Source organism: Vulpes vulpes, chromosome 7 (assembly GCF_048418805.1).
Source record: "Vulpes vulpes isolate BD-2025 chromosome 7, VulVul3, whole genome shotgun sequence".
NCBI classification, from domain to species: domain Eukaryota; kingdom Metazoa; phylum Chordata; class Mammalia; order Carnivora; family Canidae; genus Vulpes; species Vulpes vulpes.
The window spans coordinates 22765499-22792269 of record NC_132786.1 but is presented as its reverse complement, the minus strand read 5'-3'; the positions used below and the strand labels follow the sequence as shown (position 1 = coordinate 22792269).

The 26771-nt window shown below is 53.9% G+C and overlaps 1 protein-coding gene across 2 annotated transcripts; it reads right to left on the bottom strand.

The window, feature by feature from the left end:
- Positions 1-15389: 15389 nt before the first annotated feature.
- Positions 15390-26525, bottom strand: INSIG1 (insulin induced gene 1). Of its 2 annotated transcripts, XM_072763241.1 has the most exons (6): positions 26394-26525; positions 25456-25887; positions 23192-23316; positions 22524-22690; positions 22073-22172; positions 15390-17341 (listed from the first exon to the last, which is right to left on the bottom strand). In XM_072763241.1, exons 2-6 carry the CDS (start codon positions 25859-25861, stop codon positions 17312-17314), a joined length of 828 nt encoding a protein of 275 aa, XP_072619342.1. In that variant the 5' UTR covers positions 25862-25887; positions 26394-26525; the 3' UTR covers positions 15390-17311. The 2 variants fall into 2 exon arrangements, with proteins under 2 accessions (XP_072619342.1, XP_025849526.1); XM_025993741.2 differs by lacking the exons at positions 25456-25887; positions 26394-26525 and adding an exon at positions 24574-24793.
- Between the last annotated feature and the right edge of the window lie 246 nt (positions 26526-26771).

The following is a 26771-nucleotide window of genomic DNA, read 5'->3' as shown; positions in this document are numbered from 1 at the left end:
GCTGTGGATGGTAGGCCCTGCCTTCTCAGTAGCTCAGAGGAAGCTGGGGCTGCTCTAGGGCCTCCACGTGGGGATCTCCTGTGATTCTTGCCTCTCTGTACCATTGGGCTTCTGGGTGGCAGCACAGGTTCAAGTGGAGACTTCGGGGTGTGTGTGTGTGTGTGAGCATGTGTGCGCACGCATGAGCCGTGACTGGGGAGACTAATTCAGCGAGAGGACGGATCGGTCCAATGGGCACAGGAGAAGTCAGACCTTTCTGGAATCTAAGTCACCTTGCTAGTCTGTCAAATGGTGTTCGTTTATGCAGACAGAGCTAGGCTGGATGATGGGGATGGAGGTCCAGGGACCAGGAGGGACAGGAGAAACCTGCCACACGGAAGACACTTGTGCTTGGCTCTCCTCGCAGCCGAGCAGTGGTAAGTGCCTTGTGGAATTATTACATACAGGGAATGAATTTTAAAAATTCATGCTTCCCTATGTTCTTCTCTTCATCACACGGTTCTTTAAAAATATCACCCTCAAACGGCGATCTTAAATATTTAACAGGATCATTCTTGATTAAAATCTAGTAAAAGGTGGGGGTCACCTTCTGCATAAAACACATGCATACAACCCAAGGTGGGTAAACTCCAGGAACTGTTCTTGTGCCTCCGAGTGGGGTCCTTGTTCGGTTCAGGTTCTCCGAGGGTCCTGCCGCTGCGTCCATCCCCAGAGTCCCAGACACCTGCTATTTCCTTTCACCTGGGAGGTCCACTTCCAACTCCAAGGATGGGGATCCAGTTCCCTGGGCCCCACGGTCTTTGTCCTGTCTCCCCCGGGACCAGCTCATGAGGTCACATTTTACCAATGGGTTTGGTTTGGACAAGGGGTGTAACCCCTTGTTCCCAAAGGGTTTATTTTGCTAGGCCCTGTGCAGACCCAGCACCGAACCAGCCAAGCGGGAGCTCAGCAGGGGCATCCTGGGGGTGAGCGTGCTGCGTGCCACGTGCCGTGTGGCTCCTGGTCATTTCTGAAGGTGAGGACTCATTTACACCTGAACATCATCTGCGCATCTCAGGGCAAGCTTGCATTTGCTCCAGAGAAAACCCTACTTCAGGTGGCAGTGGTGGCAGCAGCGGTGGTGCTTTTTGGCAACAGACTCTGCATCAGAGGCAGAGAAAGCACGTTGGATCCCACGATGTCTCGTCCAGGGGGCGATGTGCACTCCTGTGTTGGCGGCGGAGTGTTTCGTGGGTTACAAATAAAAGGGCCCAGCCCCCGCCCCAGCCCACCCACCACCACCAGCGGAGCTTCCTTCCTCCCCCAGGGCGGCTGTGGGTAGACACAGAGTGCATTTTCGGAGCTGGGAGACCCGCACCCCTGTTCTCCTGGCAAGTTGGAGGCACCCCTCAAGAGGCTCCCTCCATGGATCAGGCCGACTGACGCCCTTGCGCTCACCGGGGTCTGGCCTGCGCAGTGAGCTCCCCCTGTGGGCTAATCATGACTTCCCCCAAACAACCTGGCCCAGAAGCTTCTCAGGTCACCCTGCCAGCCCACGTTTCCTCACATGGTTCCTCCGGGCTGCAACGGGGTGGCTGGGAAGTGAGGTCTTCCACAGGGTGTCCTGGGTGCAGCCCAGGTGTTCTGGAAGGTTCTAAAAGGAAGAGAAGCTTGTAGGGGCAAAGAGTGGGCACTACCATAGCCCCTGAGGCACTGAGCAGTTACAGGAGCGGAGCAGGTACAGAGAAGAGCTGCCTGTCCACTGGTCACATGTGAGGGGACACCTGTGCCCTCAGGTTACTGCCCAGCATGGAGCTTCCCTTGGACCCCCGGGCCGGAGTCAGGAAGTAGGAGAGATGACTCTTACCTTGCAGTTGGGGTGCGGGGGCGAGGTCCCCACAACAGACTGTCCCCGGGCCCCCTGGCCAAGCCACCTGTGTCTCAGGCCCTAGGACTCTACCCCCCACCCCGGGGCCTTCCACATACCTGCACATTCCCGATGAGGTGGAGGAGTGAAGGGCCAGCGGGAGCGCCTGGCTGCCCAGCTTGGGTAGGGCTGCCAGACCATGAACTAGGAGCTCAAACAGGAGAAATGCATGGATCTGGACCCCAGATCCAGGTGTGGCCATGCCTGGCTCCCTACAGGCACCAGGGAAGGATGTGCTCACGGCCTCTCCTCCTGGAGTCTGGTGGTCCCTGGGCTTGAGGCCGCAGAAATCCAGCCCATACCCAGCGTCCCTCACCCCTGAACCTGCACCTGTCGGCCTCTGCACTCCCCTTTCCATGGGGACACCAGTCACCTGGATTAGAGCCATCTGGTCCAGTGTGACCAGTCTTCACCTAACTGGTCACACCAGCAGTGGCTTTGTTTCCAAATATGGTCACATTCGGACTTACTGGGGGTTTGGACTTCAACGATCTTTTTTGGGGGGGTGCATAATTCGGGCTATAAGAAGGGTTCTGTCCAACTGATGGGGAGGTGGGGGGAGGCAAGCAGGAGGGAAACCCACGGGAGGGGGGTTAACTGTGTTTTGAGGCTTTACCTCTTCACAGACTGGGGACAGACATGCCACTTTATCTTCCCTCCTATCTTCCATCTGTGTCAGTGAGGCAAGCAGAGGATGAGGCATAAACCCACAAGGACAGGAGAGCATATGGCAGCAAGGGCCACCGTTGGCCTTGGACGTGGGTACCCTGGAGCCAGGGGTGGGTGTGAGGGAGTGGAGACACGCAGACCAGCACTCAGCCCGGGTGGGTGGGCAGGGTAGGGGGGCCACCAAGGATGGGGGACCCGCCGGGAGGGAGATGACCCTGTGCTGGCTGGGGGGGCATATTAGAGTCCTGTCAGGGACCATGCAGGTGAACGAGTGATGGCTGCACGTGGAAGGTAAGTTCATGGGGACAGGCGATGAGTGACAGCAGGAATAGTAAAAAAGCTGCACAAGAAAATAAACACCTTACCATGTAAGGGGGGTAAACTACAAATAGTATTTATGCCATCAGATTATTGCAAGGGTTCAATATTAGTTTAAGTGAATTATGCTTGGAGGAAGGGGCAGAAAAAGTGTGTGGGTGTGTGTGTGGGGGGGGGCATATGAGAGATTGAGACCCCTAACCTCTGTGGGAGGCACCAGCCAGGCAGCCCCTTGCAGGTTTCATCCACATGAGGAAGATTCTAGAAACAACATCTAGAAGGCATGTGAATGTCTGCCCAAGGGGTGGGAGCAGAGTGCAGGGCTGCTCCTCCGCATTATAAATCGGCTGAACCGTGTTACATTTTAAACGTATTATGTCGCTAAACTAAAAGAGGGGCAACATCCTGGAGTCCTTTGCCAGAGCCCCTGGGGGTGGGGGTGGGGGTGGCTTGGTGGGAGCCCTGAGGACGTGTACACAGATGTGGCGGGTTGGCGCAGGCTCTGGTCTCAATGGGTGCCAGCCAGGCCCAATGTCCTCCTTGTGGTCGGGGCTGTGGGGCGTCCCTGTCCCAGGCGCCCACGCCGGGGACCCCGGCCAGATGCTTGGCCTGGCCCACATTGCGACCCCAGGGTGACGCATGGGGGCAGGAAGGCAGGGTCATTGGCTGGCGGGGCTGGAAGGGCACATGTTCCGGCTGAGGAGGTGCCCTGAAAGCGCGCCCCCGGATCATCTTTCCCCAAGTCTGCTTCTGGTCTGGATTTGGCCGCAGATGGGTGTGTGTGTGTGTGTGTGTGTGTGTGTGTGTGTGTGTCGGGGGCTCTGGGCCTGGAGGGGCTGTCCACGCAGCTGCCTCTGGTCAGGAGCCCAGCCTGGACCCTCAGGACCTACATCTGGAGCGACGGCATCTCTGGTAACTGGCTCCACCTGCGGTGAGGGATGCGGGGGAACTGCGGGGCCTGCCCAGGGTGCTGTGGCTTGCAGAGACCTCAGGTGGCCCTCCGTGGCCCTGGGGGTCTGGGAGCGGCATTCGGGGACCCTTGTTCCTTCGGTCAGAGAGGTCTGTCTGTTCTCAGCAGCGTCCAGGGCCCCCAAACAGCCGAGAGCCGCCGTCCTGAGTGTGGCCGGGCCTGCAGGCTCTCCAGCGCTCGGATCTGTCCTTGGCCACGAAGGGCAGCGCTGAGCAGTGACATGCCGGCCTCTTGCCTGGAGGGGCAGAGCCGGTGTCACTGTGTCCCTCGGGCGCTGATGGGCCCCTCCCGGCTGCTTGTGTGCAGAAAGAATTCCCAGCCTTTCCTCTGTGATGCTCCCTTTACTAACAGGACTCCCAGCTGTTTGCTCCCAGGAATGAGGAAAAAAACAAAACAAAACTGTGTTTTTCTTCATTAATGTGCCTGCTACCCAAGCGACTCATTTGAAAATTCATTTTGGCAGAGCCTGCAGCATCTGTTACCATTTTGCCTACCCCAAGGGCACAGGTGCTCACCTGCCGGCCTCAGACGGCCCTACACCAGCAGCCTCACGCAGCCTTGCTCCCTTCCCGGGTTTCGACAGCAGGCAGGGGCAGCTGGGAACCATCGGGTCCGTTTCCCCACCAGGTCGGGTCTGGCAGCCAGAGCCTATCCCCCACCCCACCCCCCGCCCCCCGAACAGGAGGCAGGTGTGCATACCTGGCCACAGCCCTGCGGCCCCTTCCTCTCAGCTGAGCCCTGACGATGCCCACTGCCCACTGCGTGGAGCCCTCCAAGTGGGGCCCCTCGGTGCAGGGCGGAGGCTAGGATCCATTTCCTCCTGGGACACTGCCGGGAGGTGGGGGGAGTTGGTGCTCTCCTCGCAGGGGTCCTTGGAGATCCAAGGGTATGGGTATGAGTGGCTAGTCAACAACCACCAGACTGTAAGGTGCCTGGGGAAGGGGTCTGGGTGGACCTGGAGGCTGCTTCTCCTGCATCATGAATTTGACCTTCTGGGTGTTGACATTTTGGCCACATGCGCGCTGCCCTTCCCAAACTGTCATTTTCAGCCCCAACTCCCAGTCCCCCGGAACCTCAGTGAATAAGCTGCCTAAAACCCTGTCTGGTTTTTCTGCCTAAGAGAGAGAATGGATCACCCACAGCAATATTCCCACCAGGACCGGCCACATCAGAAACACTTCTCGCCGCCTCCCCCCTCCCCTCTCCCGTGTCTGCGAGGGCGAGGGCGAGGAGGACGCAGGTGCAGCAGCAGCCACCAGGGGGCGCGGGCGCCGCTCAGAGAAGGTGACAAAGCACCAGTGGGGGAAGGACACCCAGCCCCAGGGCCTCCCTCTCTCCCAGCTCCGGGGGACTGAGCGCTGCAGGGGAGCCTGTGTCCCCGGAAGGTGTGGGCGGGGGGTCACTGCGGCTCGTGCTAGGAGGGCGGCGGACAGGAGTGACGCACAGTTTGGAGGACAGAAGCAGCCCTCTTGTCCTCAAGCAGGAAAGCCTCCCTGCGCAGAACACGGTGGCCACAAGCCCAAATCTGGGGGGAAATGGGGGGTGGCTCCCGGGGACCTTGTGAAGGTGTCAGAGACAAGGGGGGGTGGGTGCTTCCCTGACGGGGTCCCCATGGCAGCCAGAAGTGGTTTCCAGAAGGCTGAGGTGGGATTCCCAGGGTGGGTCCCAAATCCTCTGCGATGGAGCAGGAAATGCTCCTGTGGGGTGGATCTTTCCGGAACACTGGGTCTGCTGAATCTTTGGTCAAGCAGGTTCCCCTGGCCTTCCCCAGGTGTGTGGGGTGAGGAGCAGGCAGGTGAGGCCCAGGCCTCAGTTTAGGCTTAGCGCCCTAAGCCTGTGGAGTCTATGGTGCGTGCATGAGCGAGGCCGGCACTCTGCCCTCCAGTCCCTGCCATGTCTGTGTCTGAGGACATTTTTGGGAGGGGGAGAGAAGGTGCTACTGGCGTTTAGTGGGGTGGGGCCGCTGTGCCCTGTTTCCTCACCTTGCAGTGGGAATAATCCCTACTCCTTGGTTAGTAGGGTGAGCTGAGAGGGTCGGGACCCAGGGCTAGAACTGCGGCCTCACTCATGAAGCCTCAATGAAGGGCTGCTCACCAGCACCTTCCAGCCACAGGAACACCTGCAGGAACACCTGGGTGCTCCGGGCGTGCAGCAGAGGTCACCCAGCACAGCGTGTGGCCTGAGGTCCTGCGCTTCAGAGCCCTTGGGAGAAGGGGTAGCGGGAAAGCCATTAGGTGCCACGTGCTGCTGGATTCCAGGCTCTTGGACCAGATCTGTTGTCGTTAGTCTGTTTCCATCATTTTATCTTGGACAATAAGCTTAATCCAACAGAAACATCTGATTGATTGCTTCCTCCACTGGTATGTCCATTGGTTCAGCAAGCATTCACTGATTTCTACGCTACATAATATAATAACATATTGAATTCACATGGCTGAAGGGTCCATTCTGGTGATTTTTCTTAAAACTAATCACAGCCTTCTCCAGAGGACAATGGAAAATGTTCATCTCCAGAGACAGGCAGCTTCATGCAAAATCTATTCTGGGTTATCTTTACTGTATGTGGCCTTTGCAAAAAAGACTTAGGAACAGAGAGAGCCCTACGAAACAAGGGTGCTACACCAGAAACATTATATCCCTCTAGCCCAGATACTGCAGAGTGAAAGGGGCCATGGCTAAGGGTGCTCACAAGTATGAGCTGCACAGAAAAAACAAAGATGTACCTTTCCTGATACACAAATAGACCCTAGAAGTGAGAAAATAGTGACAATGAAAAAAACAAACCACCTTGTAGAAAAACAGGCTAAGGAACCGATTGGCAAACTCACAAATGGTGAGAAATACAAATGGTGAATAAATGCAGTAGAAGCCACCAGCCTTACTAGTGATCAGAGAAGCGCTAGATAAAAAGGATAAACCACTTCCACCTGTAGATTGGCAAATGTGTCAAGGCCTGGGTGTGAGCCTCTCAGCAACGAGCATAGGAATAGTCACAGCCCAACTGAAATGAACTTCACGGCACCAATCAAAAGGTTAGATATGCATATGCCGTAAATCTACAAGTTTTACTTTTGGAGCTCTGGCAATGGAAATAGGCAGGGTCACTAGAATGAATGGACAGGTATGTCTGTCTGACCCTGGGTCATGGTGGTGAAAAGTTGGAGATGTTCTCCAACATGTATCTCCATGGGGCAAAACTTAAAGAGCTGACAATCATGTCTTTTTTTTCTTAAGAATTTATTATTTATTTATTATTTATTTATTTATAAAGATTTATGTATTTATTTTAGAAAGAGAGAGCACAAAGCTGCAGGTCAAGTGCCCTTGAGAAGACATTTGCAAATTATGTATCTGATAAGGGGATAATAATATATAATGAACTTCCTCAATTGAATAACAAAAATGAACCCAATTGAAGAATGGGCAAAGAGGGGCTCCTGGGTGGCTCAGTGGTGGAGTGTCTGCCTTTGGCTCAGGTCGTGATCCCGGGGTCCTGGTATCGAGTCCCACATTGGGCTCCCTGCATGGAGCCTGCTTCTCCCTCTGCCTGTGTCTCTGCCTCTCTCATGAATAAATAAATAAACAAATAAAATCTTAAAGAGAATTGGCAAAGGAATCACGTACACATTTCTCCGAAGATGGTAGAGAAATGGGCACAGGCATATGAGAGATGTTTAACATCATTAAAACCAGAGAAATGGAAATCAAAACTGCAGTGGCATATCACTTCACATCTATTTAGGATGGCTTCCATCAAAAGAACACACAGAAAAGAACAAGTGTTGGCAAGGATGTGAGAAGTTGGAACCCTTGTGCCGTGTTGGTAGGATCGTAACATGATGCGGCTGCTTTGGAAAACAGTGTGGAGGCATCTCAAAAACATAAAAAGTAGAACCTGGGATCCAGCAATCCCACTTCTGGGTATATACTTAAAAGGATTGAAATCACACAACAAGCACATGAGAAAATGCTCTGCATCACCTGCCATCAGGGAAATACAAATCAAAACCACAATGTGATACCACCTCACACCAGTGAGAATGGGGAAAATTAACAAGGCAGGAAACCAAAACTGTTGGAGAGGATGCGGAGAAAAGGGAACCCTCTTGCACTGTTGGTGGGGATGTGAACTGGTACAGCCACTCTGGAAAACTGTGTGGAGGTTCCTCAGAGAGTTAAAAATAGACCTGCCCTACGACCCAGCGATTGCACTGTTGGGGATTTACCCCAAAGATTCAGATGCAATGACACGTGGGGACACCTGCACCCCGATGTTTCTAGCAGCAATGTCCACAATAGCCAAACTGTGGAAGGAGCCTCGGTGTCCATCGAAAGATGAATGGATAAAGAAGATGTGGTCTATGTATACAATGGAATATTACTCTGCCCTTAGAAACCATTTGCTTCAACGTGGATGGAACTGGAGGGTATTATGCTGAGTGTAATAAGTCAATCGAAGAAGGACAAACATTATATGGTCTCATTCATTTGGGGAATATAAATAACAGTGAAAGGGAATAAAGGGGAAAGGAGGAAAAATGAGTGAGAAATATCAGAAAGGGAGACAGAACATGGAAGACTCCTAATTCTGGGAAACGAACTAGGGGTGATGGAAGGGGAGGAGGGTGGGGGGTGGGGGTGACTGGGTGGCGGGCACTAAGGTGGGCACTTGACGGGATGAGCACTGGGTGTTATTCTGTATGTTGGCAAATTGAACACCAATAAAAAATAAATTTATTATTAAAAAAAAAAGGAATTGAAAGCACGGTCTCAACGAGATGCTTATACACCATGCCCATGGCAGCATTATTCTTGATAGCCAAGAGTTGGAAGCAACCCAAATGTCCACTGATGGTCAAATGGATACACAAAACATGGTCTACACAAACAGTAGAATGTTATTCAGCCTTAAAAAGGAGGGGAATCCTGACACCTGCTATGACATGGGTGAACCTTGAGGACATTATGGTGAGTGAGTGAAACAAGCCAGTCACAAAAGGACAAATACTGCGTGATTTCCCTTATATGAGGACCCTCGAGTAGTCAGATGGCTGGTGCCAGGGGCTGGGGGAGGGGTATGAGAGTTTGTGTTTAATGGGGACAGAGTTACGGTTGAGAAGATGGAAAAGTTCTGGAGATGGACAGTAGTAATGATTGTGCAACAGTGTGGAAATCCAAACACTACTGAGCTGTACACTTAACAGTGGTTAAGATGGTAAAGTTAGGACAGGTGGTTTTTACCACCATAAAAATTAAAGCATAGTTTCTGAAAAATTTCTTTCACTTTATATACATATTTTTCTTACTATTTGTGTGTATCAGAAAAGACCTGGAAGTATACATACCACGTTGTATTTACTCCTGGAAGTAAAAGTGAGAGGAGAGAGTTCTATCTTTTATGTATCCATTTCTATCCTATTTGGTGCTTGCAGAAGGAGAGGATATTACTAGTATAGTTTTTTAAACCAGAAAAATAAGGTTTAATATTTCTATAGTTCAGATGGGTAATTAGGGAGACAGATGATAAGTTGGTTATCTAGCTAAATGCTTGCTTATGAATGCTGAAACTCAGTCCACTTCTCTAAGTTAAGAAGGGTTATTATTTTTACTTGTCCAGGTAAAATTTGTTATTTTTACTTTTGTGCACTTATGCTTCAGGATTGTAATCCTGTAAAGTAGGCTTTACAGGATTCTCCAGGTGGGCTCCTCTGTAGGCCTCCATGGTAGCAAGACAAAGTGGAACAGAGCAAATAAAAGAAGTAAAGACATATGATGATCCTGGTGATGGTGATGGTGATGGTGATGGTGATGATAATGATGGTGATGGTGATGGTGATGGTGATGATGGTGGTGGTAATGGTGATGGTGTTGATGATGGTGATGATGATGGTGGTGATGATAGTTAACATTTATTGAGCTCATATGTTTGCCAGGTTATCACAGCCCCATGAGATAAGTACTATTATCATGTCCATTTTACAGATAAGGAGAGTGGGACACTGAAAAGTGATTAGCCAAGCATGTTTAGCGAGGAAGGGGTGGAGCTCTGAACTCAAGGCTGGTCTGGGGAACCAATGTCCTGGCCTGCTTTTCCTCATTTCCACTGCAGGAGAGAGGACTCAACTGGGCCCAGCAGAGCAGAGCCAAGCCTATGGGACAGAGGTGCCTCCAGGAAGAGGGACCAGACCTCACGAGTCTGTGCCAAGGATGGGCTCAGGCTCATGCACTAGGAAGCTCCAAGAGAAATCCTCAGAACCTCATGCCCTCAGGAAGGAGGTGATCCCCCAGTAATCATGGGTTTCAGCTCTTGGGGTGGGGGACGTGGCTAGGGTGAGGGGCAGGGCTCTACTCCAGGAGGACAAGGGCGGCTTGTGGGGAAGCCTGATGATGTGAATTGGGGCGTGCAGTGTTCAGAACGGGAGCACAAGCATAGCTCACACCCCACTGTGTTTACTACAACAGGGTGCCCCAGTGCAGGGGAAGAAGAGCCACGGGAGTCCAGGGACCAGTGCAGCCCCTGTGTGTTGGCCACATTAGCGGCTGAGGGTCACCAGGAGCAGTGCCTGGTCTTGCGGTCAGCACTGGGGCTCCCCAGTGGGAGGAACAGCCGGGGCAGCTGCAGCTGCTTGAGGCTGGACAGAGCAGCTGGGAGTGGCCAGAGGAGAGGACATGAGGCTGCCGAGGCCACAGACTCAGACCCAGTGTGTTCGGTGTCCTCGTGGGCATTCTGCTCCTCACCCGTGAAGTGCAGGTGGGCAAGAGGTAGATGTGGATGATTCCTAAGACATTCCCAGCAACAGAAGGCAATTCCAGCCAGGTATTTATTTCCACGGTGCAATGTCTTCAATCTCCCTGGGAGAGGGGGTGCTACAGCTTTAGGACAGAGGGTCTGGCTGCCAGCCCTGGGTTGAGCCTGGGGTGAGGTCCCCCAGGGGAGGGTGCCTGCCCCTGGGCTCTCACTATTTTGTTTATCTTCTGGAGTCGGTTGCCCAACTCCAGAGAAGAGGCTGACTGTTCTCAGGAGGAGAACTTGACACCTGGTGGAGAAATCCTACCTGGTTAGTGCTAACTTTAATCTCAGCCAGTTATGTTTGCACAGACCAGCAAACTTCCTTATCGGCTTCCTTATTGGCCTTTCAGGGTTTGGCTCCAGGCCCCAGCTCTTTGCTTCCCTCTGGATGTGCACTTTCTCTATCCATTTCTGCCTCCCCCTCCCTGGGGAATGAAGTGGTTCCACATGAGAGGGTTTTCCAAATGGCAGTAATCTGGAAAGAAGAATTCTACAGCAAATAGTCACCATCATTTCCAATAATCTGCAACACAGTGTGAATATCTCACCTAGGGATGGCATTGGGTCATTTGGAAGAGATTTCAATATACTTGTACTGCGGGAAAAAAGAGTGTGGGCAAAGATCTAGAAACTCCCGGAAGTCTGGGTGAAGTGGGCAAAGCAGCAGAAGGGCAGGTGCTCTGGAAAAGTAAACACTGTTGTGAGAAACAAAAAGCCAACAGAGATCTGGAGGCCAGAGTCTAGGCCAGGGTGTCACGGGACCACAGTCCCTGTGGAGGTATGAGGGTGTGTCCCAGGCCTGTCTCCTGTGTCTGCAGCCTGGGGCGCTGCTTGGTATGTAGACACGGCACTTCTCATGGGGCCTCCCTGTGTGTCTTCCCATCAGCCTCTCTTTGCCACTGGGAGACCATGTTTTCCCTTTGGACAAGGACACCAGTCCTGCTAGATGAGGCCCACCCTGTGACCTCGTTTTCACACAGGCCTGCAACGACCCTCTTTCCAAACAGAGTCACATCCTGAGATGTTGGACTCAGGGCTTCCGCTTGCTGTGGGGTGGGGAGCAGAGTCTAGCCCCTAACTCAAGGGTAAGGAACAGTGGTGCCCAGAGAAGCAGTTCCTCCTTCCCTCTTTCACCCACCTTCTCTCCTTCTTTCATTTCTTTTCAACTCCTACTATTATTATTGTTCCTGATGGTTTTATTTTTTATTTTATTTATTTTTAAGATTTTATTTTTTCATGAGAGACACAGAGAGAGGCAGACACAGGCAGAGAAGCTGGCTCCCTGCAGGGAGCCTGATGCGGGACTCGATCCCAGGACCCCAGGATCATGCCTGGGCCAAAGGCAGACGCTCAACCACTGAGCCACCCCAGTGTCCTGTTCATGACAGTTTTAAATGACCAATTGTACAGTTGCAAATTCCTGCATGTGGAGCTTAGGAAATGCAATAATTTCACTTACAAGAAACCTTCCAACGGGGCTTTTCTGTGTGCCCAGATTTCTAAAAGAACTCAAAGCTCGTTGCTAATCCTATAATGTGAAATGAAGTGCAGACTCTCCCTCCTCTTGAATGTGTGAAATTTTGAAATGATCTTTCCAGTGACTTGTTGGCATGTTGACCTTTCTCCAGACAGCTTGGCCAGCTGGCGGGGTGTCCGGGGGAGACGTGGATAGTGATGTGTGATGGAGCAGGAGAAGGCAAACCGCAGCTCTGGCCCCGCAAGACGGTCATGGGGAGGCCTATCGATTCCGGCCACGTGTAGAGCGGCCTCCCCTCCCCTCTCGGGGCCAGAGTCCGGAGGAGGCTCATTAGGGGCACCACAGCTCTCCTGGCCCATGATCCTTCTCAGAGCCTCACCCTGCACCTGCTCTGCCCTTGTTGGGACTCTGCAGCTAAGGTGATTGACAGGGAACCAGGGACCAGGCAATGCCAGCTGCCCAGACCAGTGGGGGCAGGAGGCCCCAAGTGGGAGGGCACTAGGACGCTACGAGAGAGGTGGGTGGCCAACGAGACACAACGTGATGAACAGCCACAGGTCTCCTGGTGCCAAAGCACACAGCATTCTGCCCCAACAAGGCAGGCTCTGCGGATGTGGATGGGCACAGGACAAGGGCAAGCACACAGTCAGGGGGCGGCTCCAGCTCTAGTGACATCCTGAGTCAGCACCCCGTGGCACCCCGGGTTTGATCCCAGCAGCCCAGCTGGCCTTGGCTGGCATCAGGCAGGAGGTGTGGGTGGCCCAGTGCAGCCCACCCCATGCACAGCACCCCAGCACTCGTTGCCATTGTGCACATGGCCACAGGGTGACCTGGGGCTGTCAGAACCTCCCTGGGCGGGGGTGCAGTGTGTGTGGGGGTAAGGACCACCCACCTATGTCTCTATGTAGGTTCTCATCCACAGCCTGGAGCTCACACGGGGGACAGTGCCCGGGGCTGGGCCGATGGGGGTACCTGGCCTGCCGCAGGGAGCAGCACCCGTGAGCAGTGGCGTGATGGCCACGGAGGTGTGAGCCCGTGCATTCACTTGTTCAACACGCTTCCCACAGGTGTTTGCGGGTGACCAGCACACCGGGTGGCAGGCAGACTCCTCCCTCCCGGTCCGCAGCAACAGGAGCGGGGCGGGGCAGGGTGGTAGTAGTGGTGGTGACACGGGCACGTGATCATGGCTGGAGGGGCTGAGGGGACAGGCCCTGCAGCCTTGGAGCTTCAGGGAGACAGACATGCCCCGGGACGTGGGAGCGGGACTCTGGACAAGGCCTGAGGGACAACAGGACCAATTAGCACCATCGTGGCCGGGATTACGTGTCAGAGACGGGACACAAGGCGAAGTCACCTCAGTGGACAGAGCTGTGTCTTCCTGAACTTGAGAATATGCCACAAACCTGGAGAGAACTAGTAAAACAGGTGCCGACATGCTTAGCAGAATCCAGTGTCCGAGAAATGGAAAGAGCAAGGGAATCCACTCATGGGGCACGACCATTCTGATTTCAAAATCACGCGTCTGGACCAACTGCCCCTGCACAGCCCCGGTGCCTCCTGCTCTCCAGCCCACCTGGAGCCCAGCACGTGGCACAGTTTCCCTAAATGCCCAGTAAGGAACTCCTCAGGTGTGCACCTTAGGAAGAAAACCCACAGAGCACCAAGTTTGGGCATCCGGATTGGGTAGATCTCACACCTCAGTCTCTGCGTATTTTGGCCATATTAGGGGATCAATAGGAAATCCCTCCTGTGGCTAATTCATTGCTTATCAGCCTGCCTCTTGTTCAAGAGCAAGCCTGATGGTAGATGAGTGAGGAGTGGGCCAGAATCTTATGCATTATATGTATTGAAGCAGGATTGTAATATCTTCATTAGTATTTTACAATATCATACTTTTCAGAGTAGATCCCAACCCTAAGTCTCTATCTGCAAGCTACATTTTTTTTTTAAGATTTTATTTATTCATAAGAGAGAGAAAGAGAGAGAAAAAGAGAGAGACACAGGTAGAGGGAGAAGCAGGCTCCATGCAGGGAGCCCAACACGGGACTCGATCCCAGGTCTCCAGGATCACACTCCAGGCTGCAGGCATCACTAAACCACTGTGCCACCAGGGCTGCCTGCAAGCTACATTGTTACAGAGAAAGCTGAAACTCAGCAACCGAGCACTGTGAGGACACCTGGATGGCTCAGTGGGTGAGTGTCTGCCTTCAGATCAGGGTGTGATCCCAGGGTCCTGGGATCAAGTCCAACATCAGGCTCCCCACAGGGAGCCTGCTTCTCCCTCTGCCTGTGTCTCTGCCTCTGTGTCTCTTATGAATAAATAAAATCTTAAAAAAAAAAAGTGAGCATTGTTAGCAAAAGGTCTAACACACGAAATAGGAAAGACAAGTTCACTATTTTTTATAATTATTGTTCTTCGATGGAGAGAGAGGGAGGGAATCTGAAGCAGGCTCCACACTCGATGCAGAGCCTGACGTGGGGGCTGGATGCCAAGACCCTGAGATCATGGCCTGAGCCACCCAAGGGCCCCAAGAAAGGCCAGTTTAGATTCCAGTTGGTTCTCGTCCCTCGTGAAAGGAATGCCTGTAATGCAGGGAGGGACGATGCCAGGGCACTGATGATGTATGTTGAGTGCCAGTCTTGATCTCCAGACACACTCCGGAGGTGAGGTAGCAGGTGATCCTGAAAAGCAGCTCAGTGACGGAGCTCCTGCTCTCAGCCTGGCCCCTGCAGCTGACAGAGGGGACAAAGAACTTTAGGACAGCATGCCTTGCCTGCAATCAACAGGGTGACAGGATTCCTTGCCTGCCAACCCACTGCATGCCACGCTCCCAGACTTGCTCACACTTGGGCTTGGACGGGTTCAGTGTGGGCACTGCTGTGCTGGAGCTGCATGAACTGGGCTCCTCTGGGGCAGAACTTCACGCCTCAGTGGTGAGGGCCATGTCTGCGGTAGGGGGCGGGGGTCACCATCGGCATGGTCCCTTCCTCCTGGGCTCTATCTGCCAGGGAGACACCCCCCCCCGTCAGTGTGTGTGTGTGGGGGGGCAGGGAGTCAGAGTGGATCCTACTGCCAGTCACCTCCCAAATTCACCTCCCACTGGGAGGAAAAAATACACTCGAGCGGTCTTTCCCCAAGAGGTTGTGTAAACGCTGAGTCAAGTTTGAAGAACCATAAAATATTTTCCCATTCCAAATTCTAACACCCCACGCAGACAAGCTCCCTGCCCCTTTAAAGAAAAGCTCATAAATACAAGAGTTGGTTTTGAACCTTTAATAAAAGTAAAAAATGAATGCAAAAAGAACACAGTGCTGAAAACTTAGTATGAATGTGAATCTCACTAGATGTTTGTATCTGATATAGTGCAAATTTTGTTCAGAGTATTTTACATTTTTACAAACACAAATCACTTTGGTTCATATACTTGCTATAAAGTATTGGCAAAAAAATTCTTCAGATTCACATTTTTTTTTGGCTACATTATTTCTAACAGATAAAGATTTACTTCCAGTTTCAGAGAAAAAAATACTTACTGTTTGTACATGATCAAGTATATTTTAAAGATTCAATTACTGCTTTCACCTAATAACTTCTGGTTTCTCATAAGATGCTGACCTCTTCCTTGAGAAATCTTTTCACACACAGCTAATCATCCAACTTCAGTTTCAGAAAACATGTAAGGGGTCAGTGCAAAGTTCAGAACGATCTCGTTGACTTTTACACAAAATTCCTCTAGAACAGATTAGCTACACAGTCACCAAAAATTTATTCCATGGTATTTTTGTCAGAACAAAACCAAACAGGCGCGACGAGACCACCACGCGCACATCCGCGGCCGCGGATGCCAGTGACTCCGACCCCCGTCCTGCCCACTGCCTGTTTCTAGCCAAAAGGAGTCTCCTAATGAAGTCACTTTCACAGGATTTAAAACAAAAACATTTCAATTGCAAAATACAAAAAGGTAAATTTGTTAAGTAAAAATGACAAATCTACTAAACCCACAAAACTGGAGTATTTTCAAAGGACCAGGGCTCAGTGGAGGGTGCAACAGAACTGAAAGAAATTATTGCTGAATTTTGCCTCCATGCAGCACTGAAATGAATGGAGAACCCCTCTTCAACATCTCATACGTTAAAAAAAATAATAATAAATATTTAAGAGAATACAAGGCTCAGATTGGTTTTCATATACATTGCACTTGAAGTTTGAGACCCAATCCTCGCAAAGTGGGTCTAATAGGGTCTATGCCATTAAGTGAATACATTGTGCTCACCGATATCTTTGAGTATTTAGAAACACCAAATGTTCAATGTGGTGACATGTGCACGCGTCTTTTTACAAGGCAATCACAGATTGCAAATTCCATAGGGCTGTGGAAACTCGCCATGTCTATTCTGGAGGATTGAAGAAACACCACACATGACTCTGGCTCGCTAAGACTGAGACACACGGCAGACAGGTACTCCCTCTCAGGTGGGTATGGATTTTGGATGAGACTCGTCAAGTACCGCGGTGAGAACTCCGGTCTATCACAGTGTAGGACTACGGCCTTCGCTGCCCTCTGCACTCAGTAAGATTGTCTGCACGGAATCCCACAGGGGGAGCGAAGCACAGCTGCACACAGCGATGCACACGCTCATGCGGCACGGGAGTGTGAAGCGTCTCGGCGCGGGCGCGGCCTCCCGGGGCTCGCTGCCACACAACTTTGCTTTTTACACAACCCTATTCTTAGAAAAAAAAATCTTTTGGATAAATATTATTCCTATTTTTCCACACTTCACCTTTGTTAAGCACCATCAAGCTATCCCCTATGGGCACGGGTACAAAACCAGGAGCTGGTAATTAGGCTTTAGTTCAAGGCTTTGAAATATGGCAACTTGCTTTTAATAACATAAATGAGATCGAGGACTCGGGGAGCCGTACCCGCCTGACGCCCGCACCCGCTGGGGGGGCGCGTCTCTAGAGCAGGACGCAGGCATGGACGCATCAAGCAAGGTACCATTTCGAGATAAGCAGTTCTTCACTTGCTATTCTAAGACAGGTGAGTCATTTCTCCGGGAGTCACTGGTACAGTCAGCCCAATCTAAATAGATCACTGCGGAAAAAAGATCATCTTTGCCACAATCCAATGTCACAGACTCTCTTCCCACATCGTGCTCTTCTTCGGGGGGTTTGAAGACTCAGTCACTGTGCGGCTTTTCAGGAACGCCCTGCATGGAAGGAGAGCGAGAACGTCAGTGCCCTGTGTGTGCAGAGGAGGAGAGGATCTTCCGACAGAGAGCGTGGTGGGGATAGGACGTGTGGGAGCCACTGGCACAGAATGGGCCCCTGTGACCTCCGCAACACCCTTGGCCGGGAGTCACCTGTCCTGCCCAGCGCCGAGCTGCTGCACAAGTGGAGGCAGGACGACATCCGCCCCAGCGGGGAGGCCGTGGGGTCCTGTGTGGTCAGGGCGCCGGGGGTGCACGGCGATGACACCAGGACGCTCACACACTGCGATCTAGGATGCACATGCTTCTGTGCGCAGCAGTCTGCTCCCCAGGAAGGGGGCCTCTGTCCTGACCTTTACTAACATCTGGTTTCCCCGGGGGCAGCCTGGGGAGACAGGCCTGGCTCTAGGACGCTGAGACACCCGTGCCCCGCGCTTCGTCTGAGCCCCGCAACAGCACGCCAGATGTGCGAGTGGCTCATGCACATGGGGAAATGCAGAAAACATGGCTTTGCAATCCACTGTGCGTGGGAGACCTAACTCGGGTCTGGCGTTAGCATAAGGACACATGACCACCGAGAGGAGGGGATGCTTGGCCTGGGATGGAGAAGACACGGGGCCACAGCCTGAGAGCTGCAGGTCTTGGACAGAAGGGGTCCCGCAGTGATGCCCCCAAGATACCCCAAGGCAGGCCGTCGGGAGCTGTGTGCTCACAGGGTGGGTGGCACACCCCTGACCAGCTCACCTCGCGTCCCTTCCGCACCCGCCGGCGCTGCTCTGACCACCGCCACCACCACAAGAAAGGCAGTCAGCTGTCCGTTGCCAGGAGGCCTGGGCGTGGGAGTGGGAAGCAGAGCCACGTGTCCCCTCCCTGGGACAGCTCAAAGCCTCCATGTTTCCAAAGATTTGAAGCTACAAACGCAGAGACGCATCATTTTCTCTGGAACACCTGGGTGGCCACGCAGCTGCCACATCAGCTCCCTGAGCCACGGGATGGGAGTAGGGCCCATCTGCGGCTTTGGGACCCAGCGACCCCGGCAAGTGACCATGTGTCTCCCTGAGGGAGGGAGCCAACGGCAAGGATGGAGAAGGAGCCCGAGGAGAGTGGGTGAGCAGGGCCATCAGAGGCCCTTGTGGGGAAGGTGTCCGTCCTGGATCAGGGGTTCGCTCTGAGAAAGTGCCCCCACAACCCCAGGCCCCGTCCCACCAGCAGCCTGAGGGTGGAGGCCTCTGGCGAGGGCGGCCCAGGGCCACAGCCAGCCCGACTGGCAGCCCCATTCTGGACGCCGGGCAGCTTTCCTGGAGGTAAGCATGGGAAGGGCTTTTCCAGTTTTGAGCACAGTTAGCCTGTTTTTGCAAATAAGAAAGCTGTTGTTTTTTCTGTTTATTTGAAGCAGGGTAACAACTAAGGAGGCAGGCTCAAACATTCAGACTCTCTCCCTGAAAAACCTCTTAACTCCCTGTCGTTTTTAAAGTCAGGGGTGCCCACGAGGAGGAAGGTTCTAGCCAGGGAGGACTTGACATCATGGCGCCAACATTCAAGATGCCACAGAAGCACTTTCTAAGGCTGACAACTCAGGGACCCACAGACTCACACCCACACCACAGGACCCACTCGCCCGGGTCGTCAGGGTGCAGACTCGGCTGCCCCAGGGAGAGGGCTCTGGGCCCCCAGCCCTTGCGGTCCTCCCAGCAGCTTCCTGGGCCACCTGCTGCTGCAGCATCAAGGGAGAAACCCCCCAAACACAGGCCCCAGGAGAAGCTGGTCAGGCAGGGCACCTGGATTAGGATTCATATTTTATTCTTCGGTCATTCCGCAGCCTGAGACATCTATAATTTCCCGCACTCCCAGCTCTACCGGCAGGCAGGACACAATTTTAGCTTCATGCACTTTGCTGTCGCAGCAGCACCACTGCAGACAGGGCCCAGGTCCCGCACCCTCACCGCCGCAGCCGGAGGACTCATTTGGCTGCAGGTGCATTCTGTCAAAGATTCCCCGGGTCCACTTTTATAAGACTCTCTTGCTTCCACGAGACTCGTGTGTACACACTTCCAGGGATGGAGGTCAAGAGGATCAAAGCGGCAGGGTGTCAACTGCCATGTAATGCCAGGGTGGTGTCCAGGAAGGCTTCACCCTCCAGGAGCCACGTCAGGGTGGGTGTTGGACGGCTGTGGTGGTGGCAGGGCAGGAAGGCCTCCATCCCAGGGACCTCCAGGGACCTCTAGGTGAGCGGGCCCCATGTGTTCACAGCGGACCTTCCTGGCTCCCTCACCACGGCCCTCCGCAGTCTACACTATCACTTCCTACACACATCACCTGCGCTTTACATTACAAAACTATCATTTTTACTGTAACTTTTTTTTAACAAAGATGAGAAAAATCAAACAGACCCTACAAACAATGTGCAGTTCTACTTTCCAGAAGCAGCGGCTCCTGTAAGGGGCTCCTCACCCCTTACAGATGCCCCCCCAACTCCCACAAGGCCATCCTCACCTCAGGGGCCAGGGCTGCCCGCCAGTCCAGATGGACCTGGACTATACAAGTGGCTTTAACACCTGGCTCCCCGCTCTCAGGCCTCCATAACACCCCTACACAACGAAGCCAGAAGCTTCCAGAAGCTGTGTTCCACTCTAGCACGACTCTCCTGGGTTCCTCCAGCACTAACAGGGCTGGGGGCATGAGGGCCAGCAGTTTCACATGTGCTCACCCTCGTCTCATGCTCTCCACCTAGAGAACGGGGACTGGGCTGCCCCCACCCTCCAGTGGCCAGGAGCAGCCACTTGCTGTCAGCAGCTCATCTCGGGGGCAACCACAGGGTATGGCTGGTGGTGCCACTGGTCCAAGTGAAGGGAGCCCCCACTTCTGAGGACTCTGCCAGCCTTCCCTGCATGTGGGACCCACGGGGAAGGAAGGGTTTCCATTCTCGAGGACAGAAACAGTGGTGCACAGGGTGGGCGCAGAGCCTCGAGATGCCCGCTCATTCTGATGACCTGGGAGGGGAGGTGACTATCGCTCCCCACGTTTCAAGGTATGAGAACATCCTTACATAAGTCTCTCCACTTTTAAAGGCTAGGGAAGAGCAAGCTTCAGTAAGGAGAACTGCAACTCTGTGGCTCACTTGTTTTATGTTTAAAACTTACCTTTATCAAACTTTCACTTAATTCTGATATTTCCACCATAACGACCAAGGGGGGGGCTGCGCAGCAAGGATCATCTGCTAACACAATCTATAAGCAGCGGTATTTTCAAAGGTATGACGTGTATGACTCTTTAAATCAGTTCCCTCCAACCATTTACCATTTCTCGGTGCTTATAACTCGTACTCGTGGAAGTCACTACCTCTACGGGACTAATGTTCACTTCCCAACCCTGGCTTAACCCTTCCCTGCAAATACATAACAGCACCAGCCAAGCAGCCTGAAACCACAACATGCAACCTGTCGAACGTCATTCAGATTTTTGTTTTATGAAGTCACCCTGTTGACAGCAGTTTTACCCCAAAAGCCATATTAGGAGTTCTCTACTGAAGCTACTGAAACAGAAGCCGTACGGCAACAAGCACCGGTGGACAGACAAGAGGGCAGATGGTGGACAGATACAACCAGGTGACGTGGGCCTGCCTGGTTCTAGTCGGACAACCAGTCAGTGGGCTGCATGGGAGGGAGCCAGTGCATGGGTGTCTCATGTGAGGCTTCAAGAGTCAAAATAAGCAAGCCAAGTCCTTTGACCCTCACTGAGGCTGCAAGAAACCGTACTTTCATTGAGTTCCCATTTTGGGCACTGGCTCCACAGAATTGCAAGGCATGGAGGGACGGACAGTGAACTCCAGAACCAGTGGGACATGCTACACATTTTATCTTTCTGAAATTAGTTCTATTTTTGTGAAACAGCCAAGTGGCCTTCAAATTCAGCTCCCGCAAGTGAGTATCAGCTGGCACAAATAAATGTCCTGTTCTATAAATAGCCTGAGGGACCGAGATAAGTTTTCTGAGAAAGCCCCAGGGCTGATGTGAGGGCAGTGGCCCTCGTAAGACTCAGCAATTCTCTTCCGTTCGTTTTACTAAAGCCCTAGAGTCAAAGTCAACTCCTGAGAGAACTTTCTCGTACTAATGTGTTCAAATGTGAAAGTGTAACTACTACTGTATGTGAAGGTAGAACCACCAAAATCATCCCTGACTCCCTCTGCCCTTCCAGGTCTCAAGGAATGGTCAATGGCTCCGAGCTGTGTGACTCCCTCTACGGCCGATGGCAGGGCTTCCAGGGAGGCTGAGCCAGGTCCCCCAGCCCAGGATGTGCATGGCCTGTCTACCCAGGCCTCAACCTGGGTGCAGGGCCTCTGCTGCATCTCCTGCCCGGGCATCACCTGCCCTCATGGGATGGACGGTGGACACCTCGTCATCAACTATTAGCCATTTCAGTGACTTTATCTGCCAGCCACTGGACTCGCTGAGAGCCTAGAAAGGTTGCTGAATGCATCTATAACATGAGGGGTCACCCGCCAACCCTGGCTGCTTCCTAGTTCATCATGAGTTCACAAATCCCCAAATCTTTATCATTTAGCAAAGAGTTGCCTTGGTATCATTGGGTTTTTGTTTTGTTTTTTTTTTTAAATTTATGCTTTCCTCTGTAATTGTTGTTCTTGGGTCTCAATCACACATTACAATGACTTGTGGGCAGCCACTTTATCAGGCGAGCGATCAGGCACTGGGAGCAGACCGCCGCAGGACCTACCATTGCCAGCTGCCGTCCTATGTTGCCCACGGTGACGCCTCCTGAGAAGAAGATACACGGCAGCCAGGAGCGGATGTAGAGAAAGTCTGGGGACGTGTATCTGCAGAGAAAGCAGAGGAGACGATACCTAAGCAGTCAGCCTCCCCGAGCCTGGCTGGCCTCTGGGGGAGAGTCCACCAGTGGGGAGACGCACGATGCACAGTAGCCACAATGGGCCGCAGGACAGTCCCGTCTCACCGCTGCGCTGCCACTGCTTTACTTCCCTACGGTAAGTTATGGGTGGTACATTTTTAACATGGGAATCAACAATAAGTATTTTTGAGAATTTCATGCCTAAGTCGACATCATGTATGTATTAAAAAAAATATGGCATCTCAGCTTAGTGGGCGTTTTTAATAAAAGTGAAGTCATAGCTTCTAGGCGACGTAAATATGCTAGAGAACATACTTACTGATAGACACCATTGTACACCAGCAGCTGAGTGATCAGAGTGGCCAGGAAGGCAATAGTGATCCCAAGCCCAAGGCCACTTCTTGAACGGTCAAATGTCCACCAGAGGCCCAAAGACAGGGCTGCTAACGTCAAGGAGAGCTGGACGTTATTGGCAAAATCCAATTTCTGGTGATGCAAGGTTAAGGACAAGTCCAGTGATTTTTAAGATGCTCAAAACAAGCCAAAGGAAAAAACAAACAGAACAAGCAAACAAAGCAACTCAGATCCTATACATGTCATTATTATGTACCACATAAGTCTCCATCTAAAAAACCCTCCCCAAGAACAGGGACCCTTGGCCTCCTCTCACTGGGCCACAGAAACCAGGTCTTCTTAATGGAAGATTATGAGGGTGAAACGTAAAAGAATTTATAAAACCAATTCCAAGGAACCAGGAGCTACTGTCTGACAAAACAGAAAGTCCACTCTGCTTCTCGTATTATTTCAACAGTTTCCTGAACTATTCTGAAAACTCTATACACCAAGCAATATGCTTTAAAATAAAATAGTTGGAAGAAGATCATTCCACTAACCTATGAGATAATACATACTCGTTAGAAGTAAAAAAGTGCTTCAACATATAACCTAAGGAAATGCCCTGGACGTAGCACATCCTCTGAAGGATACAGCGCTGGCGTGGTTGATGCCAACAAACACAGCCACACAGCGCATCACGCTGGCCCACTCTCTCTTAAACTTGTGTGGTTCTCCCAGGTGACTGTCGATGCAGGGGTACAGCAAGCCCACCACAGCTGCCAAAGAAAACAACACCACACGTGAGAACACGCCAGCTCTATGACAACAGGACTTCTAAGTGCGATTAACAGATTATTCAAGCCAGTTCTTTTCCTAGAAAACATATATGCTATAATACAGCATTTGAATTAAGACTAATTTTTGTTGGTCTTTTTTTCGTTTCGTCTTCCTTGACTACAAACAAAAGGATCACACTGTTTTTGAAAAATTGCTGTTCTTCAGTTTAATTAGACACAGAACTCAATCAGGCGGGGGGGGGGGGGGGAGGGGGGTTAATTATCCATATAATGCTGTGACCAGTCAGCCATGCTGAGCCACCCCTGTGAGTCCAGGTCCTGACCTGTGGGAACAGCCTGGGACCAGGCCCAGGGAACCAGGCCCCTGGTTCACTGTGGGCTCTGATGGGACTTGGATCCTCATGTTTGTTTCCTCATGTGTAAAATGACAAGGGTTATGTAAGCAGAAGGCGGAGTAGGAAGAGTTCAGGAGTTTTCACAGGCACAGATTTTTAAAGGAGAGAGGACACAGAGAACTTAGACAGGGGGAGAGTGTGGCACTCCGGGACATAGTAAAGGCAGGAAGAACAAACAGGGTGCCTGGAGGCTGCTGGGGATCCAGGCCCACGGGACCAACTGTGGGACATGGGGCTCAGCACTTAAAGATGCCAAGTGCAGAGGCTTGAAAGCCAAGGAGCAGTTCCACCTGCTGTCCTAGGAAAGGAGTAACTAGTTCAGGTTCCTGAACAAATAAGGAACACAGTTCTGGTGAAAATAATCAGTGAAACTGAGAGTTTCAGTTTCAATTTTGTTTTACAGTTTATCAAATTCTAATTTTAAGAGTTTTGAAAACTGAAACCCAAACAATTCTATAACTTATTTAGCTATAACTTAATCTTACCTTTTAAGGTTAAAAGGTAAAGTGGCACAACCGTACTGAAGAATTTTGCCCTATGCTTATCTGGTAATTTTTTTTTTTTTAAGGAGGTATGAGAAACTGAGAGAGTGCAGAATTCCTTGACGCTTCAATTGCAAATATTTCCTTAAAATACCGAATTTTTGATTCAGAGAAAGAACTACTGTACCAAACGTGCATGAAAGATGGGATCTGCTCTAGGTAACTTTCTCAAAAAGGATTTTTAATAGGATAGCTATATGATTAAAGGATTTAGAAAGGCAAAGTAGGATCCTACATTTCTAAGAACAGAGATGAAGGCACTGTACCCACTGAGTGGGTGCTCTACCCCCACCCCTCACCCGGCAGTGACTGACGTGCCCTGGCCAGAACACAGCTTCCACTCCCAGCCCTGTGCCATCCAGCTGTTCTCAGCCAGTCTGCTGCAAAGAGGATGTGTCTCCACAGTGCAGGGGACACTGCCAGACTCCAGGGAGGCAGTTTGCAGAGTTATGCACAGCGGTCTGCCGTTTACTGTGTCTCCTTAGGGATGCTTAAAGTCTCTGCACCCAGTTTCCACATCTGTGAAATGGAGCCATCACAGAGTACTGTTGTAAGGAGTGAACAGGCAAAGCACGTAAAACCCACGGCAGGCAACCCATCAAGGCTGGACACACAGCCCACAGCGCGGCACCCCCGCCACGGCTGTCCCACTTAGGTGCACCTGTGCTCTGCCCAGCAGAGCGTGGCTCCCCGAGGGCAAGGGCCGAGGGCTGGGGCCCGCCGGTTCTCTACTCCGCGGCTGGCCCGGCGAGGCTGCAGGAAACACCTGACGCCGCGCGTATGCACGAAGGCTGTGCCGCTAGAGAAGCGCTAAGCGGTCTTCGGAGCCAAGCCGAGACCGACCCCGCGTGGGCACGGGCGCGGAACAAGTCCCCCAGGAGTCAGCGGCCCCCGCGCACGGAGTCTGCCGGCGGCCCCCCGCGGCCCCCTCCGCCCCGCCCCGCCCCGCCCCCGCCCGGCGGGGCCCACGTGACGGTTTGTTTTCGGTGGCCGGCGGGTAGCGTGTTCGCGTGCCGGGCCAATGGCAGCGCCGCCGCGCCGCTCACCAGTTCGCCCGCCGCCAATCCGGGGTGCGCTCAGCCCGGGGACGGCGGCGGGCTCGGCGCGCGCGGCCCCCGGGCCCGGTCGGCGGGAGGCCGGCCCGGCGCCCCCGAGCAGCGCCCCCACCCCGCTGCACTCACCGGCCGCCGTCCCGCAGCACGGCGGGACCCACCAGGCCGACGAGAAGATGGTGGCGATGACCTCCTCGGGGAACAGGGTGACGTTCCGCTGCACCTGCAGCAGGTTGAGCACCAGGGCCAGCACGACCCCCACCGAGAACAGCACCAGGCTCCGTTGCACCAGGTGGTGGTGCCAGCTGGCGGGGGAGCCGCGGCCAGCGCCGCCTGCGCCGCGACCCCCCGCCCCGGGGCTGCGAGGCCCGTGAGCGGGCGCGGGGTCCGGGCCGCGGCGGGCCGCCAGCGCCGCGGGGCTGAGCATGTCTCCCACTTTAGCCGCCAGCCCTCCGGCCCCGGCCACCGGGAGGCCTCGGTGCCTGGCGCCCTGGGCGCACGAACAGCTCCAGCAGTGGTCGTCCAGCCTGGGCATCGGTCACCGGGGGCGGGCCGGCGCTCCTGCGGGGAGAGGGGCGGGGCCGCGTCAAGTTCGCGGGCGCGGGGAGCTGGGCCCGGGCGGCCGTCGGGCGACGTGCCGGCCTCGCGGCTCGCGCGGGGAGCCGGGGCTCTGGGCGCCCGCAGCCGGCACGGCCCGCGCCCGGGTCCCGCCGGGTGCCCGCTGGGTGGCGCGGGGCTGCGGGCGGCGGCGGCGGCGGCGCCAGGCGCCTGGGACGGGCTGCCAGCACCGAGCGGCCCCCGTGCCCTCCGCACGCGCCTCCAGCGCTGGCCCGTCCGGCCCCAAAGTTTCCCACACGCCGTCCGCGCGCAGCGCAAGTTACCCGCGGCCCCGGGCAGAGGGGGCGCCGAGCCACCCGCGGGGGCCGGGCGTGCAGCTCCGCCCCGGGGCCGGGCCCGGGTCCCTGCGGCTCCCGGGGGTGGGTGGGGGCGCCCGGACCGCCCCAGTCCCCGCGCGCCCGGCTCCCGCCCCGAGCTCGGCCCCGGAGTCTCCCACGCGCCCCGCGTACCTGTCCGGGGGGGCGCCCGCGCGCGGGCTCAGGGGGGAAGAGGTCGCGGCCGGGACCGCCTGGAGTTGGGCCCGTGGCGCGGGGCGCGCGGCGCGGCTTATAAGGCGGGCGGTGGGCCCCGGGTCACGTGACCCCGCCCGGCCCGCCGTCGGGGGCGTGGCCTCCGCGCGCCCCGCCCCGCCCGCGCGCCCGTCCGCTCGCGGTCTGGTGAGGCGGCGGTGGCCAATCGGAGGCGGGCGGCCCATATGACGTCAGCACACGCCACCGCCACCTCGCGCCCGGCGCTGGCTCGGGAGCGCGGACGGCCGGCGGGTGGACGGCGGCTGGGCGGCGGGGCGGCGGGGCGGCGGGGCGGCGGCCGGCCGGGAGGGGACGGCG

Excerpts from the sequence above, each read along its gene's own strand:
- INSIG1 (XM_072763241.1), bottom strand. The coding sequence starts at position 25,861 with ATGCCCAGGCTGGACGACCACTGCTGGAGCTGTTCGTGCGCCCAGGGC. Across the intron at positions 22,691-23,191 it reads GCATCAACCACGCCAGCGCT|AAATTGGATTTTGCCAATAA; the intron begins GTATCCTTCAGA and ends TTGCATCACCAG. Across the intron at positions 17,342-22,072 it reads TAGGACGGCAGCTGGCAATG|GGCGTTCCTGAAAAGCCGCA; the intron begins GTAGGTCCTGCG and ends CCTTCCATGCAG.